Genomic DNA, 18,179 nt, shown 5'->3' on the forward strand with positions numbered 1-18,179 from the left:
GAAGCATGACTGAGGACTGGGATGTGGGGCTGGGGATGGTGGGGGGGGCTGAGCTCCAAGAGGGGGTCTCCTCACCCAGACCGTTAGGGGAAAGACCCCAGAAGTGGTGCAAACCAAAACTGAGCCGAGGAGTCCTGGAACCCCCTTACAGCCTCACAGGGGCTGCAAGGTGCATGGACCAGGATGGGGCAGGATATCATGGCCAAATATCCTGCACATGGAGGGGGCACACCCCATATCTTACATTCACCACCTGGCCCCCAAAAAACAGCTCAAAAACCCAACACATCCCAGGTGCAAGGAGCCACCACGCACAACAGCAGTGGTCCTGTGGGAGGCAGCTGGTGGCGTCTGATGCCAGGATCCCACCACTCCCATCCATCCCAGCTGCAGGGGTCTGCCCAGCAGGCATGGGGCAGCCCCTAGGTCCAGGTGGGGTGGGAGAAGGTGATGTTGTAGAGGCCGGCCCAGCTGGCAAAGACCCTCTTCTCAGTGATGAAGCGGTGGTGGTTGCCCCTGCGGCTCCGCTCGTTGTGGATGTAGGTTGTGCACTCGTCGGGGCCCTTCGGCTCGTAGTAGTGGTAGGGCAGGCGGCGGGGTGGGGGGTGGCGGCTGCAGTGGGGAAAGAAACATTGGGTGAGCCCCCATGGTGGGGTCAGGGCGCTGGGGTGGGGGCCTGGGGGTCTCCTCACCCGCAGTAGCTGGGTGGCACCATGCCATAGACGTGGATGGCGTCGCACAGCTCCACCGCGATCACCATGGTGAACCAGCCGGTGCTGAGCCACGAGCGAGACTTCTCCCTGGGGAGGAAAAACAACAGGAAGGATGACAGGGGTGAGGTGATGCAGATAATGGAGTCCCCCTTAGTGTCCCCAGCATGCCCCAGGGACCCCCAGCTCAATGCTGCAGCCCATGAAGCAGCTCCAAGAGTCAGCTCTGTCTTGGGAACCTGGAGAAAGGAGGACACAGCAGAAGAGGTGGCTCTGAGGTACCTGTCCTTCCCTGTCTCCCCCCGAAACAGGTCATCAAACTGCTTCATGCGGCCGGGGGAGACGACGTAGGCTGTCATGTTGGGGAACGAGGCGCAGACGCGCTGGATGATCTTCAGAAGGCTCTTTTGCATCTTGGTGGGCGGCCCCCAGAAGATGAAGATGGTCTCTGGGGTTTTGTTGACGAACTCTTGGGGCCGCTTGAGGACACGGTAGAGGCTGGAGTGGGCCACCACGCGGAAGCTGGTCTTGTTGCCCACATCAGCATTGTAGCCTGTGGTGGGAGCATCGTTCATGCGGATGGTGCACTCAGCCCCGTCGATGACCGTGCCCACGTGGGTGCCCAGGAGGTGGCTGGAGCTGGTGACAATGACGCATTGGTGGCAGCGGGCAGTCAGGGTCTGGTGATGACAAGTGCCGTCAGCAGGTGACTTTTGGTGTCACCGTGGACAGGGTACCGTTCCCTGCGGAGCCACTGTCCTCGGGAGGGGACAGTTTGGCTGGATGCCAGCAGAGGGACAGACCCTGTGTCACCGCCCAGGCCCGGCCCTGCTGCCCAGCCCGTACCTTGTTCCCGCAGACAGGCAGGTACCCGCTTTTCACCCCCCACTTCTTGAGGTCGGGGGGCCGGCGGGCTCTGCCCCGCAGGCGGCTGTAGGGGAAGACCTCGCTCCCGTTGCCGGAGCTGTAGATGATCAGCAACATGATCAGGGCAAAGAGGACCCCCAGGGCGGCGGCGCGCTGGCTCTGCGGGCGGGGGAGAGCATCAGCCGCTGCCCCCCAGCATCCACCCCACTCCCAAGGCATCTCCAGCAGGATGCCTGCTGTCCCCAGGAGGTCCCCGAGGTGTTTTTCTGGCACTCACCGTGCTGCCACTCATGTCTCCGTGCCAGCCTCAGCGCACAGCGATCGCCGGCGTCCCGCGAGCACCTGCAAGGCATGTGGTCACCCCCAGCCTGGCCCATCGTCCCCAGGCTGCTGGGGTACAGGATCAGGTGTACACGGGACGAGTCTCCAGGTCCCCCTCTGAAGAGGAGAACAATCCCCCAGAATTTATGAAGGGAAAAGAAAAGAAATGCTGTTGACAGAGGTTGGGCAGACTCCGGGGTGTGGAAAAGCCAAACCCAGCCGCAACTTATGCCTGGGGAATCCCCACATTAAGCTGGGTCCAGGGAGGATTATCCTCCCCTCGTGGGGATGAAACCACTCAAACCGCAGGTTTAGGGAGGGTCAACCTGCTGCTCGTGCAGTGAAATTCCATTAAAACCACCGCCACAGGAGCTTTGGATCAGGAGGGAATGGAAGGAAGTGAGACCTACCCCACTCAGTGCATGCATGGGATTGCATCCAGCAGACCTGCAGGGACCTCTCCAGCCCCGGAACCCTCTCTAACTTCCACTCAAAGTGGACTGACCCAGTTTAGTCTTGGGAGCCCTGGTTAGTGAGCCCCAGCCATTCCTGGAGCGCTCCAAGCAAATGGAAATTAGAAACCACTGAAGCCTTTTTACTAATTGTCACAAGGAAAATTATGCAACAGCTTGAGATCAACCCCTGGGGGGAGCTGACACCTCGAAACGCTCTCAGGGCCGGCGGTGGTGCCAGAAGGTACCAGCCTGCCCGGGGAGCCCAGGCCATGGCCCGCGTGGTGATGCTGAGGGGCTTCGTCGTGCAAAGGCTGGGGACGGCTGTGGGACCCCCCCTCCCGGACCCCACTTCGCTCCCTCCATAGCTCTCGGGCCATGTGGAACCCCGCGGCCTCACCTGCCGGGGGCTCTCATGAGGAGTCCGTCACCTCCTGCGCCCCGCGGGCGGCGGGCGCTGCCTGGCCCCTGCAGCGGGCTCGGCCATGGCCGGGACCGGGGCTCACATTGCGGCTCTGCGGGAGAAGGCTGCTTCAGACCCAGCCCCCCTCCTCCGCCGGGGATCTCCCAGCCCCGGATGCGAACCCTCCCGCCCTCCGGGAAGGGAAAACCCGCGCGGCCCGGGGTGCGAACCTCCCGCCACTCCTACGCGCGAGTCGTCCCCCGCCCCGGGGAGCGTCCCCCCACCACCGGCAGCGGCCGCGGCGACACGGGAGGGAGCCGGACCCTTCCTACCCCTCCATCCCCTGTGCACCGGCCCCGCGGGCAGGGGCCCCTTCCCCGCCCGGCCACGGCGCGTTCCGCCCCTGCACCGGCTGAACGGGCCCGGCGGGGACGCGCGAGGTCCACCGACCGCTCCGGCCCGCAGTGCGCCCCGACACCGCTGCCGGTATTGATACCGCTGCCGATATTGATACCGCTGCCGATATTGATACCGCTGCCGATGCCGCTATCGCTGCCGTTACTGACGCCGCTGCCGATACCGACCGCGCCGCTGCCCCCGCCCAGGCCGGGTCCTAGTGCCGCCCTCCCGGGATGGGCGAGCACCGCCGGGTCCTAGTGCCGCCCTCGCCGGATCGGGAGAGCCGCCGGGAAAGACCGGGACTGATTCCCCGGTCCCCGTGGGCACCGGTGCGGGCAGCGGGGATGGGGGGCAGCGCTGCCCGGCCGTGCCCGCAGCAGCACGCCGCGCCTGAGCCGCTGCCGGGCGCAGCGCATTGCTGGGATGCCGAGGTCTCCCCCGCGCTGGCCCGGCAGCTCAGGGCCCCGCTCTGGGGGGTTTCGTGGCGCAGGGGGAGAGCTCCACCGCTGGCAGGGACCTGCATCCCTGACGCCTGTCCAGAGCGATTCTGGCTCTGCTGTGCCGGTGATGCCTTGCCCTGCGTAGGGCTGTGGAAGCTGAGGCGGCAGGCAAAGAGCTCCATGGGCTCCTCTCCTGCACTGCCCTGCAGGAAGCAGCCCTGGCAGCACCCCCAGGTCCTGGACCACTCGTTCCTCACTGCGCCCCAGCATCTCTGCTCCTCCTCTCATCCCTGGCCCCCCAGACAGCACTGGACCCACCCAAACATGTGGCATGTGCTTACATGTTCAGAGGGCTGCTGTGAGCTCAGGGCCACACACTTGCCCATGGCATGTCCCATCTCTCCAGTGCCCTGTGACAGCCCAGCAGCACTGAGCCCTGTGGGACTGAGGATCACGCCTCAGACCCATCCTGCATAGATGCAGCTGCTGCTTCCCAAATAACCTCAACTGCTTTCAGCACCCTCTTCCATGTTTAGGCTCATCTCTACCCCCTTGTCACCTCCCCCTCTTATTTATAGCCTGGCAGCCTGTGATGAGGTGTTGAGTATCCCCCCTCCCTCACACCATGTCCTGTCCTGCAGCCACAAGGGGCACAGCAAGGGGGCACAGCAAAGGGCACAGCCAGGGGCACCACTGAATTAAAAACAATTTTAATGGCCACGTTTGCTTTGGTCTGAATCCAAGGACACTTGTGACAAGGCAACTCATAGCCCCAGGGCTTCCCAGCTGAGGGGATGCAGGCACCAAGCAGCAGAAGGCAGAGCCTGGATCCAGCTGCCTGCACCCTACACCCAGCACTGTCCAGAGGGCACAAGTAGGGCAAGGACCACAGTAGAGCTTTGTCCCTGTGAGAGGCACCAGTTTGTGGCCCTGGCGGGGCTGAGCATTTCTGCCCCATGTCCTGCTGGAGTCCAGCAGCATGTCTAATCCTGCATTAAATATTCCTCCTAGTAGAGAGAGCAGAAAACCAGGTCTCTCTGGGTCCATCCAGGCAGGCGTTTGGAGCTGCTGGGACTGCATGGGTCCAGCTCATGCCCCCCATGTACCAACAGGGGGTTCCCAGTCCATCCACCAGCTGGGGAAACAGGCACTGCTGCTGCAGAGATGGAGACTCCCTGCTCCAGGGCTTGGCAAAAGGTGTCCAACCATGCCACTGGCAGAGCTGAGACATGTTGCTGCAGGATGGAAGCTGCCCTGCCGCCGAGGTTCCTGCCGCCTCACCCCGTGGCTGGCGCCCTACCTGCCTGCCCAGGATGGGTGGTTGAAGACAATGTTCCTCCTCTTGGCCCAGCGGGAGAAGATGGCTTTCTCGGTGATGAAGCGGTGCCCGGCACGGCGAGCTTGCTCGTGCATCAGGTACATCTTGCACTCGTCCAGCCGGCCCTTCTCAAAGTAGTGGTACGGCACGCTGGAGTGGTTCTTTTCCCTGGCAGGAGGGGACGGGGTGAGTGTGAGACCTGGGGGGACACCGGATCACCCCACACCTGCCCAGCCACCCCCCCACACCTGCAGTAGCTGTCGCTGACCATGCCAAAGACACAGATCTGCTCGCACAGCTCCATGGCCAGGATCATGGTGAACCAGCCCGTGCTCAGGAAGGAGCCGGATTTCATCCTGCAAAGCATTGTGGTCACACTGGAGTGGGTGTCACTGTGCTGCTGGCCCACCCACACTATGGGTGCTCGATGAGGGGACAGGTGGTACGTGAGGGGGACCCGATGGGTCTTCTCTGGAGCCAGCAGTACCTGTTCTTCCCTGTCTCGTTCTGGAAGACGTCGTCACAGTATGTCATCTTCTCCTCGGTCAGGGTATAGATCTGCAGCTGGGGGTACTTCTCTGTCACCTTGACCAGTGCCTGGTAGGTTGAGCCCATCTTCTCCCTGCTCATCTTTTTTGCTGGCCCCCAGATGAAGTAAAGGGTCTCTTGGGACTGCTGGAAGAAGTAGGGCTGGTTCCCCAGCAGCAGCGGAACGCTGGTGTGTGAGACCACCCGGATAGTGCTGCGTGCCCCCACGTCCTGCTCATAGCCGGTGGTGGGGGCATGGTTCATGCGCAGGACACACTCCTGCCCGTCGATGGCCTGTCCCAGCTGTGAGCCCAGCATCTGCCCCGAGCTGGAGACGATGGCGCAGCGGCGGCACAGCGCTCGCTCCAGCGGCTGTGGGGAGACACACCGTCAGCTCCTCCTTCCCTCCCGCAGCAGCTGGATACACCTCAGCCCCTGCCGGCCCTTCCCAAAGGACAGGAAAACTGAGGCACAGGTGGGCCGAGCCACCCCACCGGCCCCATCCCCACGCACCTTCCCGTCGGGAACGCGGCTGTAGCCCTGGAAGCTGCGGACGCTGGATGCGGTGGGGCTGTCCCGCAGCCCCGGGGCCGAGCAGCAGGGCTGCACGCGGGCGTGGTAGCACAGCAGGATGTACAGCACCGCCGCCACCGCCGCGCACACCAGCGTTAGGAAGAGCCGGACCTAGAAGCAGAGCGGGGGGAGTTCTGCGGGCCTGTCCACGCGCACCGGCCCCGCGCCGGATGCCGGTGGCCCCGTGGCCACGAGGGAGTTGCCCCTCGGAGGGTGTTGAGGTGTGTTGGGGGGAGTGGTGCGGGGTGCCGGGCCCGGCTCACTCCCTGCAGCGGCGATGCCCGCACGCCCTACGGGCTCCGTGCCGCCCGCGGGCACCGGCAGCAGCCGGGCTCAGCCCCCTCCGGCCCCTCGCCCCCTGCCCCAGCGGGTACTCACCAGCGTCTTCATCCTCGGGGGGCTGGCGAATCCCCGGGCGGGGTCCGGGGGTCACCGGGAGGGTGGGGGCTCGCACCCTGCAATCGGAGCGGGCTCAGCGGCGGCACCCGGCGTGAGGTCGCCCGGCGGGATCGCCCCGGTCGCCCAACGCCTCGTGCCGGGACTTCCCCGAGGCCATTACCGGGGATCCCCCCACGCACTCTCATTCCCCTTCCCCGGGGTCCCCCACATGTGCAGTTCAGTTCCCCCCGTGCCTCCGCGGGCGCCGCCCCGCCGGGCAGGGGTCGGGGCCGGGGTGTCTCCCCCGCGCGGAGCCCCCGGTTCTCCCACTCACCGAGCCGGGAGCCACCGGCGGGTCCTGCATCCCGCCCGGAGTGGGGCTGGCGGGCCGCGGCGGGGCGGAGCCGAGCGGGCACTGCCGGAACCGGCACCGGGACCGCCCCCGGCCGCCCCGCCCCGCCCCGCGACCCCGCTTCTCCGGGGACGCGCCCGCCCGCGCCCGCGGGCTCGTGCCCGGCGCACCGGGACCGACCCCGGCGCCCACCTCGTGTGTCCCGACACCGATGCCCGCCTCTCTCCCTACCGCGTGCCACGGTAGCGACCCCACGCTCCTTCCCCCTCTTGCCCTGCCCTCTCAGGCTCCCCTCCCGCTCGGGGCTCCGGCAGCCTCCCTGTCCCCTGTGCTCTCTCACCTCCGTGCACCACCAGCTCCCGGTGAGCCCAGGGACACCACGAGGATCCGGAATGGCTCAGGAGAGAGAGAGCAGGGCAGGTGACACCCTGGTACCCCAGACCCCATCCAATGGCCCCGGGGGGCCGCCCATCACCTGCAGCCCCTCCTGCCAGGGTCAAGCCACAGAGCACCCATGGGAAGTGTCCCCAGAGCGAGCTGCCCGCTGGCCCGGGGGGGCATTGGATTTCTCCCACTGGAGCTAAAGAAATGTGAGATGTAACCTTGAAACCAATCCCCCACACTGTCCTGAACAGGCCTGAAACCAGAGGGAGGAAATGACAGGGACACCACTGGGCTCCTGCATAGGAAGCAAGGCTGGAGGGGGCGGTCACACCAGCAGCTGCTCAGTCACCACTGAATTCTTCCACCCCTTGCTTCCTTCTGCCCCAGCCCAAAACCACCCTTGTAGGGTGGGCTGAGCCCCGGCCAGCAGGTGAGCAGCAGGGCAGGGCAGCAGGGGCTTTGACAGCTCAGCAGCCTCTGCAAGAGCTGGAAACAAACCTCCAGCCAGAGCCTCACCTCTGGACCCTCTGCTGGCTCCTGCAGCCAGGCTCAGCTGTGGCCCTCGGGGTGTCCTCAAGCCACCAGCATCACCCCTAGGCAGAATGGGAGACTGTGGGACATGCTGTTGGCAGGAAATTCACAGTACATGCATGAAGGGTTAGAGTGCCCCAAATCTGCCCTCCCCAGGCAGGCTACAGCAGCCCCAAGCATGGCAGAGCCAGCACGAAGTTTGGCCAGGCTGTCTCTGGCGCTTCCCTGCCTGACCTCACCAGTAGGACCTGTCATGCACTGCCAGGGCTGTGCAGCTGAACCCACCCTGGCAGGCTTGTGGCACCCCTTGGCATGGGCAGAGGACAGGGAGCGAGACCTTACAGACCTTTATTGAGGGTGATCCTGTTTGCCGTGGTCCAGGGGAGCTGCCAGGGCAGCAGCTGCTGCCAGGAGAGGAAACCCCCCAGGGGAAGGACACTGCCACCACAGCTGCCTGCTCAGCCCCAGCCTGGCTGGCACACGGAGCCTTGTCCAGGGCAGGAATCCAGCCAGGACTGAGAGCTGTGATGGGAACCACACCCAACACTTCCCTGGGATCCAGGACATCTTCTCACCATCCCCTCAGCTGGGTGGGACACAGGGGGCGGCACTGTCCCTGCTCCCTCTGCATACCCAGCCTCATGGGAGTCCCTCTTCAGAAGGGCAAGAGCCCCCAGCACTGTGATTAGCCTTTCCAGAAGCAAATGGAGAAGGCAAACCTGTCCTTTGCAAGCCCAAAGTCTCATTTCTCTCCTTTCAGACTAGAATCAAAAAAACCCCACAAACTGTAGGTAAACTTTTAAATAAAATTCCCAGAAGGAACAAACTACTGGGCCGAGCCAGAGCTGAGGGGAAGGAGTGCCCAGAGTGGGCAGGGCAGCCCCAGCTGGGGAGCAGGTCCCTCAGCAGGGGCTCTGGTCCCTCACTTGATGAGCCTTGGATGAATCCTGCTTCTCTTTGGTCAGTGAATTGTAAACTACAGGTTTAGTCTCTGCAGGAGGGAACGTGGGAGCAGCTCAGTGCTGGGCACCTTGGAGATGTCTGCCTGGAGCTGCAGGAAAAGTCTTTTCCTGGCTATGATGCTGCAGCGTGGGCACATCCTCATCTCCTCAGCTGGGACTTCAGTCTGATTTCTTGGCACGTTTCCTGCTCTTCCACATGACAAACATTATAAAAACACCTGCCAAGAGAGAGAGAACCAATTCAGGTAGGAAACTTTTAATTCCAGGCACTTCTACAACACCTGGCAATGAGAAACAGAATCTCAGCAGAGAGAGCAAGAAAATTCTGCTGTCCAGAGGCTCAAACAGCCAAAAATCACACACAAACACAGCCCCAAGTCCCTGTGCCAGGCTAAGCTGCAACAGAGAACCACAGAGAGTGTAACGAGTGTCACACATTAGCTAAACCCCTAGCAACCCTCTTCCTTCTTCCTAATTTAGAAGTTTCTAATTAGAAATAACTCTCACCTATAAATAGCAGCAGCAGGAGCCCGGCTGCCACAGGGATGATAACTGCATATTCCCGAGGCAGGAAATACTGGTGGATCCCATGGTCGCTGTCGATGAAGGGCTGCAGGGACACAGAGGGGCGTCAGCAGGTGGGCACAACACCTCGAGTGCAGCCTCGAGGTTTTGGGAGAAACACGGAAATATCTGGTGTGAGATGGCTAAAAAAGGGTGCCCAGAGCTGCAGGTGGCTCGGCCACAGGGACCAGGAGTGGGTGGGCAGTGAAGGGTTTGGCGCTCAGTGGACAGTGAGGGGTGGCCATGGGGCTGGCACAGGGTCCCACAGCCCCGGGGGTTCGGGGTGGGCAGAGCTGCTGGTGCAGAACACAGCAAATCCCTCTGTCTCTCTGCCCTGCAGAAGGGAGCAGCTGACGCCGGCCCTGCTCCGTGGCTATCCCGGCAGATCCCTCTGCAGAGGCCACTGGAAGGCTCTGGACACTAGGGAGCACTGTGAGGATTCCTGCAGCTCTGGGAATGCCGGGAGCACAGACAGGGACGGGGCAGCAGAGTGAGCAAATGCAAGAGGGGAATTCAAACCCCTAGAGTTGGAAGGGAAGCTGTGGGAATTCAGACATTAGCCCAAGGCTGAACCTGGCCTCTCACACCTGGAAAGCTCGTGGGGAGAAGGTTCTTTCCAGGGAGAAAATCACTAATGACCTCAGCTGATGTGTCCCCAGAAATGGGCAGCCTCACAATCACTTTCCCAGAGCCCTGCATTCCCTAAACTCTTGTTCTCCCTTGCAGATTTGTTAAGATTTGTCTCTTTCTGTGTTTCCCTCTGTCATCTCCCACCAGAACCAGGAATCTGGGGGATGCAAATGTGGACATTGATGACTACACCTGCATCAGGGCCAGGCTTCAGCTCTTCCCAATGGCTCACCCAGCCCTGGTTGGGTCAGCCCATCTTGGAACAGCAGGTGGGCACCACGATCAATGTTTGGTCCTGCCCAGGCAAGGCCAGGAACACCCAGATGGGATAAGGACAGTGCCAGCGCACAGAGGATGATCTACCCTGAAATTTTTAACCCAGAAGTCAAGAGTCCTTCGGGCACACAGACACATCATGGCCTGAACAAAGGTGACGGGGAGTGACGGGGATTATATTGCCCAGAGGAACCCCGTACCAGTACGATGATCCAGAGCGTGTAGTAAACAAAGAGGACGAGGCTGAAGGCGACCAAGCCAAACCCAACCAGCTGGTCCGTCGCTGTGGCCTGCAAAGGAGAGACAGAGCGGGAGAGAGCCTGAGCTCGAGCCGCAGCGGCTCAAGGCACCTGCTCCTGCCTACGTGACCGCGGGGCCGGGACGGGAAAACCGGGGCAGGGGCACCGCGTGGAGGAGACTGCGGCGGGACGATGCACCGCGGGCGGCCGGGCCGTGCCGCAGGAAGCTCCCCGGCCGGGTCACGCACCACATCCCAGGGGCCGCTCCCGGGAGGCGGCCGGGCCCAGTCTCTCCGCAGAGGCGGCAGTCAGGGAGCCTCGCGAGGGCTCCGGGCCGCGATTCCGCCCGAGCCCCCCGTGCCACCGAGCAGGGACCGACCGACCGACCGACCCTCCCTCCCCCGCCGCGGCGCCGCGCTCCGCGCTCCGGGCTGGGCCCGCACTCACCATGGCGCCCCGGCCTCCGCCCCGCCGGCCCCGCCCTTCCGGCGCGGCCGCCAATCAGCGCGCGGCCCGCCAACCCCGCCCCGGGGGCTGCCAATCGGCGGGGGTGGGCGGGGCGCGAGAGGCCCCGCCCCGAGCTCCGTCACCTCCCGGAGCCGCGAAACGGCCGGAGAGAGCGGCGGGAACGGGAACGGGGCACGGAGAGAGAGCGGCGGGAACGGGAACGGGACACGGAGAGAGCGGCAGGAACGGGAACGAGACACAGAGAGAGAGCGGCGGGAACGGGAACGGAACGGGGCACGGAGAGAGCGGCGGGAACGGGAACGAGACACAGAGAGAGAGCGGCGGGAACGGGAACGGAACGGGGCACGGAGAGAGCGGCGGGAACGGGAACGAGACACAGAGAGAGAGCGGCGGGAACGGGAACGGGACACGGAGAGAGAACAGCGGGAACGGGAACGGGACACGGGGAGAGAGCGGCGGGAACGGGAACGGAACGGGGCACGGAGAGAGCGGCGGGAACGGGCCGGGCACGGAGAGAGCGGCGGGAACGGGAACGGGGCACGGAGAAAGAGCGGCGGGAACGGGCCGGGGCGGAGAGGATGGTCCGGTGCGGGCCGGGCACGGGGGAGCAGCGCTCCTGCCCTCCTTATCTCACCCGCAGGGCTGCGGTCCTCGTCACCGCTCGGCGCTCCTGCTGCTCCGGAGCCGCTGCCGTTCCCTGCGAACGGGGTTCTCTGGTTGATCTACCACACGTGCCCGGGAACCTCTGGTAGCGATGGATCCCGACACCAGCTCCAGCCCCCGGGACACTGACATCCCACACCCCAGCCGTTCCAAACACATCTGGGGGCAGTGGGAGAAAAGGAACAAGCCAGACCAAACAGCCAAGGCACAGACACAAAAGACAGAATCATAGAATCGTCTGCCTCCCCTTCCTGAAACAAGGGAAAAGGGAAGAGCACGCTTGGGACTCAAAGGTGCACTGAGCTTTGTGTGGCCAAGGCTCTGGGAAGGTGGAAAAGGCAAAAGCTGCTTCCTCCCAGGGCTCCTGTTCCCCTCGAGCCCTGTCAGCCATCAGTGATGAGTGTCTGGGCACTGAATTTGGCTCACTCTGCATTAATGGGGTGGTGAGCCTCTGCTGGCCTAGGGGCTACTCAGGCATAGCATTGAGGATCCAGAGATATTTATTCCTTGGAGCCCTGCTGGGCTGTGGGCCCAATGCCCCAGTGAGCCTGGTGAGGTAGGCCCAGCAGGAGAGGCAGTTTAGGCAGAGCCTAGGCTGGGACAGATGGGACAGAACACAGGACACTGCTGGTGGCTCAGGCAGGTGTCCCCTTTTCCCTGGATTGCTGCTTCCACGGGACTGGTGCTGTGCTGCCAGCTGCCCTCTCCATCTCCAGGGAAGGGCTGGCAGGGATCTCTGCTCCCAGCTGCCAGAGCAATCCGAGAAAGCAAAGCCAAAGTATTCTAGGCCCGAGCATGCCCTTCTCACCCTACAGCATTTAAAACAAGAAACAGAGCAAGAGTCAGTGTGAAGTACCAAAAAACCTTTATTTTTCCCCCAAACCATAACAACATTTGACATTATACTGATTTCCTCATATATTTGTTATTTCTCTACATTAGGAACCAGATACAGAAAATACAAACACGATCTGTTGAATCAAAGACGGCACAGCATTCCGTTAGAAAAAGAAACAAAAAAACTAGAGGAGCAAGATAGAAATGGTGAAAAATAGTCATTCCCTCCAGCCCAAACTTTCCAAGAATCATCATCAAAATAGAGCAGTGGAAGTAGCTTCTCTTTCTAAACACACTTCTGCTTTAAGACAAAAGTTAGATTTATCTTTAGATTTTCAAAGTAAAAAAATGTTAAACTATCTTTCAAGCAATTTTGGAAGTTTGCATAGACCCATTCCCTTTCCAAAAATATCAGCCATCTCTCTATAGAATCTGATACAAATCGAGTGCGCCTCAGCCAAAGGTCACCAAGCTCAATTCACTTTCAAGAAAATAAAAGATGATCTCCCCTTCCCCTCCCTCCCCCCACAAAAAATATGGGCTCTACCGTTATTCCACGTGTTTGAGGCAAGTTACCAGGCTCAGCCGCATCCCTCGCTCAGAGCTTCACCCCAATTCCTTTTCATTTCCCATTCATTTCCTGGGTTTCCACGCCGCTGCCTCCCGGCGGGGCAGAGGCGCTCTGGAGGCAGCGGGATGGGAGGGCGCAGGGAGGGGGCTGATGGACACAGCTCTCGGGAGGGGAGTGGGGGGAGTTTTGCATTCATCCATCCCTCCCCGCAGCGAGGAAGCGGCTTTTCAAGGACAAACACCTGCGACCAGGCAGAGTTTGTAGGAACTCGTCCCTGGGGACTGGCCTTGTCCAAAGGGCTCGGTCACCAGAGCAAGAACTCAGCTAGAGACCAGGTGGGGCAGCAGGGAGGGGCAGGAGGGGTGGAGGGGGGTCTGCAGCCCCCGGGTAAGGCAGCGAGGAGGGGAGGGGGAGCCCCTCGCCAGGAGGGGTTTAACTGTGGTGCTCTAGCGTACCTGGAGTGAGGTTTTCCCAGAGGTTCCTGGCAGCAGTGCAGAGACCAGCTGCACTGCCACCTGCTTAAAAAGAAACAGCAACGACAAAATAAATAAAAAGTCAACCCCTCCTATTTAGATGAGAATGAAATACTATTTCTTCAGGCCTCCACCTGGTTTGGAACCCTCTAAAAACTGAAGCAAACGTTTAAAAGGGCTTGTTAACCTTTCTGCAGGGGGCAAAGTGATGTGGCAATGAGGTGGGGAGAAATCACATGCCTGCTGCCCGTCACTCCAAGGGTCAGAACAGCACGAGGCCCCCATTTAAAGTGCTGACCATACAAAAGATGATGATGAGGGAGCAACATCCTTCTCCTCCCTTTTCCCATCACAATTTCCAACTGAAATCCATCGCCTTCACCAATGACTAAGCCTATTCTTCTGGACACTCAGTTTTATATTGGTTTTAAAAAAAGAAAAGTTAGTAAAAAAGTTACACTGAATTTCCTAACGCTTTGCAATGTGCTTCCACCAACTAAAGGTCTAGAAACCAGGAGCAGAGCCCACATGTTTTGCCTGATCCCAAGACTGAAGCAGAGAGCCAGCTCTGCTCTCCAGGGCCAGCCAGGCGTGAGCAGCCCTGCTCGTCAGCATCAGAGACCCAGGGGATGCAGAGTCTTGCCAATAAGGTCCTTTCACTTGTTTAAGCCACCTCTGAATCCCCCGAGAAGGGGAACAATGTGGGGAAGAACATTCCCCCCTAAGCCCCCCTGAAATAAAATATCAATGAAACAATAATGCAGTCAAAAAAACACCAGCCTGCTGGGTTTGTATAAAAAAAAATTCCATAAACTTCACAACAAAAAAGAAAAACCCGAAGGAAACTAGCCAGCGGTTTGGGTCTGGAAACTGATTCACTTCTTAAATGTTCAAAGTCCAACAAGGAACAGGCAGCAATGATGCCACAAGGAAAAAAGTGCTCGTGAGCTGCAGCTTCCTGAGGCAGCAGGGAGTGTGCAGGACCAGTGACCCCACAGCCACCACCTCGGGTCCCCACGGCTGCCTAGGGACTGCTGGGCACTGCTTGTGCTGGATGCACAGGAGGAGCTCTGCACGGGATCTACAAATAGGAACAGACTGCTCCTGCCTCCCTCCACGTCTGATCCAGGTCCCCCAGCTGTGCTGCACAAGGTTGGATGACTAAGACTACTTACTCACTCAAAACCAGGGGCAAGAGAGCTAAAAAGCCACACAAAGATCAGAATCTGTGGAGGGACTAACGTGGAGGCAAGGAAGAAATACCCTATGAGACACAGTTATCAGAAATGCAAGCAGTGATGTGCCAAGCCACTGGAAGAGAAGCTAAAGACATGCCCAGGTTGGCCACAGTGATGTGCTGGAGCAGATTAAGCCTCTGCCAGCCTGGGAAGAAGAGACCAGTGCTCTCAAAGCTCAGCTGCTTCTCATCTTGCTTTGCTGGGAAGATATTCCTCCCTCTGTCCCACTGATTTCGTGACATGCCGAGCTGCCAGTGCCTCGGAGCAGCCAACTCTTGCCAACAGAGGCCAGAAGAAGGCCCTGGGATCCCAACTGCTCTGACAGTGACTGCCATTGTTTCTCATGGGAACAGAAGCAAAGCAGCAAATGAGCTGGGTTATAGCCTCTTTCCTGGCTTATGCTTGCTCCTTTCAAGTCCTGGTTGGATCTGATTTCCCGAGGGCCTTTGTTGGCCCCTGGGGAGCAGCCAGACCCTCGGCTCTGCAGGGCCATCCACAGAGAGGGCAGAACAGCCACTGCTGTCCGAGCCTCCTTCTGCCCTCACCCTGACCTGAGCAGACGGTCAGGCCAGGCCTGGCTTTCTGGCACTGCCCCAAGGAGAGAGAAAGACAAGCAGTTCTCTCCTTCCTGCAGACACGTGGCACCCCAGGAACAGGGCAGGATGCTCAGCAGCCTGCAAGTGAGTGCCAAACTTACCCAGGCTGAATGAAGACGAGATCACCATTAAAAAACCTAGCAAGTGTGAAAGAGCTTTTGTTCTAGACAGTCTCAAAAAATCCAACACTTTTTCCCTACATTAAACCAAACCAAGGTGTTGTCTGTATCCCCTTTTTACCCTAATTCAAATTTAATTCCCTTTGAAGGGAAAGGGTGGAAAAGATGCATATCCTAAACGTGGTCTGTCCAAACACAGAAAGAAACCTCTTGACTCAAAGAGAGAAACCATCAAAACAGAGTAAGCAACTGTATAGTTTTACCACACTGCTGAGCACCCTCCCCATGCAGCATCCTTAGCTACAAGGGTAAAAAAAAAAAAAAAGCTGAATCAAGGCCCTTTCATTCCTTGTTTCTCATTCTGCCAGATTCCCTTTTCCAGTAGCTCATCTGCATGCATTCTGGCCAAAGAGACCACAGTTAATGCTTTTTTTTTTTTTTTCTCCTTTAAAAGAGGCTTTACAATAACTAAGAATTTGAACAACGTGATCGGTTACAAGTCTTTCCTTGCTGAACAGAATGAGTGTGTGCCTGTACACACACACAGGTGCCAGAGGGGAGCCAGGTCCTGGAGTGTGGAGCTGCTCCGAGGGCACGGCTGCTGAGTGCTACCACAGAACACTGGCAAAAGAGGAATGGGCACTACACAGAAATAGCTTATCAGCTGAGGGGCTCTGTACAGGGAGGGCTGCAAGCACAGCCTGCTGCTGGCTCACAGCCAGGAGCTGCCCAGATCCTCGCTGGCAATTCGGCTGCCAGGAGAAATCTCCACGTGGGAGCTGAAAGGGACCGACATCTCTGCCACACACTGCAAGGAAAAGTGTCAAACAACTGCAGAAACCAAACCCAAAGAAGAGCAATTGAAAGATCAACCAGAGAACAGTTTGAAGCCTTGTCAGAAGAGCTCACTCACCACAGAGCAGGTCAGAACAGCTGCTGTGGCTAATGCAGCAGCAAACACCCATTCTACCCTTGAAGGCAGAGACAGTAGCTTCTCCCCAGCCCCAGAAGGAACCAGCACAAGCACAGATCTCTGCTGACAAGACAAAAAAGCCCAAGCAACACCAAATCCCTTACTAGCCCAGGCCAAGAGAGGCAATTGACATCACCACCACAACAGAGAGACCATTGCAGTCAACTGCATCCAGCTCTGGCCCAGGAAAGGGCTGTCAGATGAGATTCTTTTCACAGTCCAAGAAGGGCAGTTCCCTTCCTGAGCCAATGAAACAAGAAAAAAAAAAAAAAAAAAGAAAGAGGCTTTGTATTCCAAGCTCCAACAGGACTATTTGCTGAATCAGTCCAGCAAACACAGATTATACTCCTGGAATAGTGAGTAGAAGCCTCCTCCAGGTAAAATCTATAACCTCTAAAGTGCTCCTGCTCATGCTAGTTGATGAACACCCCCTTCCATGCCCAGCAGTGGAAGGGCTGCTGCAGTCAGTGGTGTGATGAGCACTCACGTTTAACCGTTCACCAACTCCCAGCTGGATTGCGGTAGAGTTTTCTGAAATGCACTTTTGGGAAGTATTTCCTATGAGAAGATGTTGTTTGGGGATGTGAGGATAGGAAGGTGAAGTGTACACCACAGCATACCTTGTTCAGTAAAACCATTGCCTTGGGAGGTGATGTTCCCTTGCAGAGTCAATGGAATAAAGCATCCTGCAAGTGGCCATGTCACCATGTCCCCAACAAGCAGCTCTGGGTTTGGTTAGAATGGTTTCCCCCACCCCCAGTGGTTTGAAGAGTTCACAGTGGTATAACCCAATGTTTTGGGGAGACAGAATCTGAGAAGTCCCCTGCTGCAAGTGAATGGGTGGAATGAGGGATGCAGATGAGCAACATCCTCTGGGACTAGCCCAAGGATAAGTCCCACAGACACCTTGTGTCTGAGCAGGAACAGGGGGAAGGCATGCACTGGAACGACCAGGAAACAGAGAAGGACAATGCCAATGCAGGGAAAGTGCATGTTCTGGAGTGGTCTCGGAGTAGTTCTGCAGTGCAAACATACGAGGAGGGGTGTGGAGAAATCCCTTCTGGAATGCTGCATGAAGAGAGGTAAAGGTTGGCATCCATGTGGCAGCGGACTGGGTAGGGGGCCTGTGTCCAGCAGCTCTACCCTGTTCTTCACATTTAGTGGGATTCAATCACCACTGGCTCGTAAACTCCAGATGAGACCCTGGGGAGGCAGAGGGGGAGAGGGGCTGGTTATTTTTCACAGTCATTTTAGCAACCAAGCTCTGATTCAGAGCTCTCCACTCTCAAACATCTTCTAAGCCCGCTCAGAGCACTGCCAGTGACGAGTCAGCCTTGTGGGAAGTCAATCCTTGGAATACCGAGGGGACAAAGAGGTGGCAAGTCACCAACAGAGCACTGGAGAGAGCTGGGTGTGACACACGAGCCCTTCTACAGGACACAACAAAGGGGGAGCATCCTATCTAGAACAAAGCCAGCGTGCAGAGCTTTGCTGTGCTCCCAGCTTCGGTACCAACTTGATACATCTTTGCATTACCATTACTGCTCCTTTTAATTCAACTGAAAAGATGCAGCAAAGCCTCAAATGCAACTGGCCAAGAGCTGTACTAAGAGCTATAATGGCAAGAAAGTTTTATTGCTTCAGAAGGTTTTCATGAGAGAACAAGCCCTCGATGATTATGGAAGAGGCAGGGAGAAGGGACAGTAAGAGGCAGGGAATAGGGACAATAAGCTCCGCTCTGCTGCAGTTTTGCTGCAGGCCAGCAGGAGGCAAAGCTCCCTCCTTCAGGAACAAACGGGAACCAGCCTCTACCATTTTGTCCTTTCACTCCTCACTTCTGTTCCTCGATCTAGCAACCAGGATCCCATTATCCCTCTGAGCTCCTGCTGAGAACGGCATTCATACTCTAGTGCA

General features: G+C 58.8%; 5 protein-coding genes across 9 annotated transcripts in view; 1 reads left to right on the forward strand and 4 right to left on the reverse strand.

Annotated features, from left to right (window-relative positions):
- On the reverse strand, positions 1–2,839 carry ST6GALNAC6 (ST6 N-acetylgalactosaminide alpha-2,6-sialyltransferase 6). Its single transcript, XM_053996470.1, has 6 exons — positions 2,751–2,839; positions 1,855–1,919; positions 1,557–1,736; positions 993–1,390; positions 693–800; positions 1–612 (listed from the first exon to the last, which is right to left on the reverse strand). The coding sequence occupies exons 2-6, from the start codon at positions 1,867–1,869 to the stop codon at positions 423–425; spliced, it is 891 nt and encodes a 296-aa protein (XP_053852445.1). The 5' UTR covers positions 1,870–1,919; positions 2,751–2,839; the 3' UTR covers positions 1–422.
- On the reverse strand, positions 2,792–7,583 carry ST6GALNAC4 (ST6 N-acetylgalactosaminide alpha-2,6-sialyltransferase 4). 3 transcript variants are annotated; one of them, XM_053996469.1, is made up of 7 exons: positions 6,724–6,788; positions 6,390–6,466; positions 5,952–6,122; positions 5,398–5,810; positions 5,159–5,266; positions 4,893–5,078; positions 2,792–2,865 (listed from the first exon to the last, which is right to left on the reverse strand). In XM_053996469.1, the coding sequence occupies exons 2-7, from the start codon at positions 6,399–6,401 to the stop codon at positions 2,853–2,855; spliced, it is 903 nt and encodes a 300-aa protein (XP_053852444.1). In that variant the 5' UTR covers positions 6,402–6,466; positions 6,724–6,788; the 3' UTR covers positions 2,792–2,852. The 3 variants fall into 3 exon arrangements, with proteins under 3 accessions (XP_053852444.1, XP_053852443.1, XP_053852442.1); XM_053996468.1 differs by lacking the exons at positions 2,792–2,865; positions 6,724–6,788 and adding exons at positions 4,287–4,727; positions 7,082–7,583; XM_053996467.1 differs by lacking the exon at positions 2,792–2,865 and adding an exon at positions 4,287–4,727.
- An 859-nt stretch (positions 7,584–8,442) lies between these two features.
- DPM2 (dolichyl-phosphate mannosyltransferase subunit 2, regulatory) lies at positions 8,443–10,842 on the reverse strand. The gene is made up of 4 exons (XM_053996471.1): positions 10,775–10,842; positions 10,289–10,378; positions 9,126–9,228; positions 8,443–8,836 (listed from the first exon to the last, which is right to left on the reverse strand). Exons 1-4 carry the CDS (start codon positions 10,775–10,777, stop codon positions 8,778–8,780), a joined length of 255 nt encoding a protein of 84 aa, XP_053852446.1. The 5' UTR covers positions 10,778–10,842; the 3' UTR covers positions 8,443–8,777.
- LOC128817880 (uncharacterized) lies at positions 10,776–11,516 on the forward strand. The gene has a single exon (XM_053996784.1). The coding sequence runs from the start codon at positions 10,776–10,778 to the stop codon at positions 11,514–11,516; it is 741 nt and encodes a 246-aa protein (XP_053852759.1).
- Positions 11,517–12,306: 790 nt separating this feature from the next.
- Positions 12,307–18,179, reverse strand: part of EEIG1 (estrogen-induced osteoclastogenesis regulator 1) — a 37,049-nt gene continuing 31,176 nt past the window's right edge. For all 3 annotated transcript variants that reach the window (XM_053996663.1, XM_053996664.1, XM_053996662.1), the window contains exon 12: positions 12,307–17,468. In XM_053996663.1, coding sequence (XP_053852638.1) covers positions 17,423–17,468 — 46 coding nt within the window. In that variant the 3' untranslated portion in view covers positions 12,307–17,422. The remainder of the gene's footprint in view (positions 17,469–18,179) is intronic.

Source organism: Vidua macroura, chromosome 21, assembly GCF_024509145.1.
Source record: "Vidua macroura isolate BioBank_ID:100142 chromosome 21, ASM2450914v1, whole genome shotgun sequence".
In the NCBI taxonomy this organism is placed as follows: domain Eukaryota; kingdom Metazoa; phylum Chordata; class Aves; order Passeriformes; family Viduidae; genus Vidua; species Vidua macroura.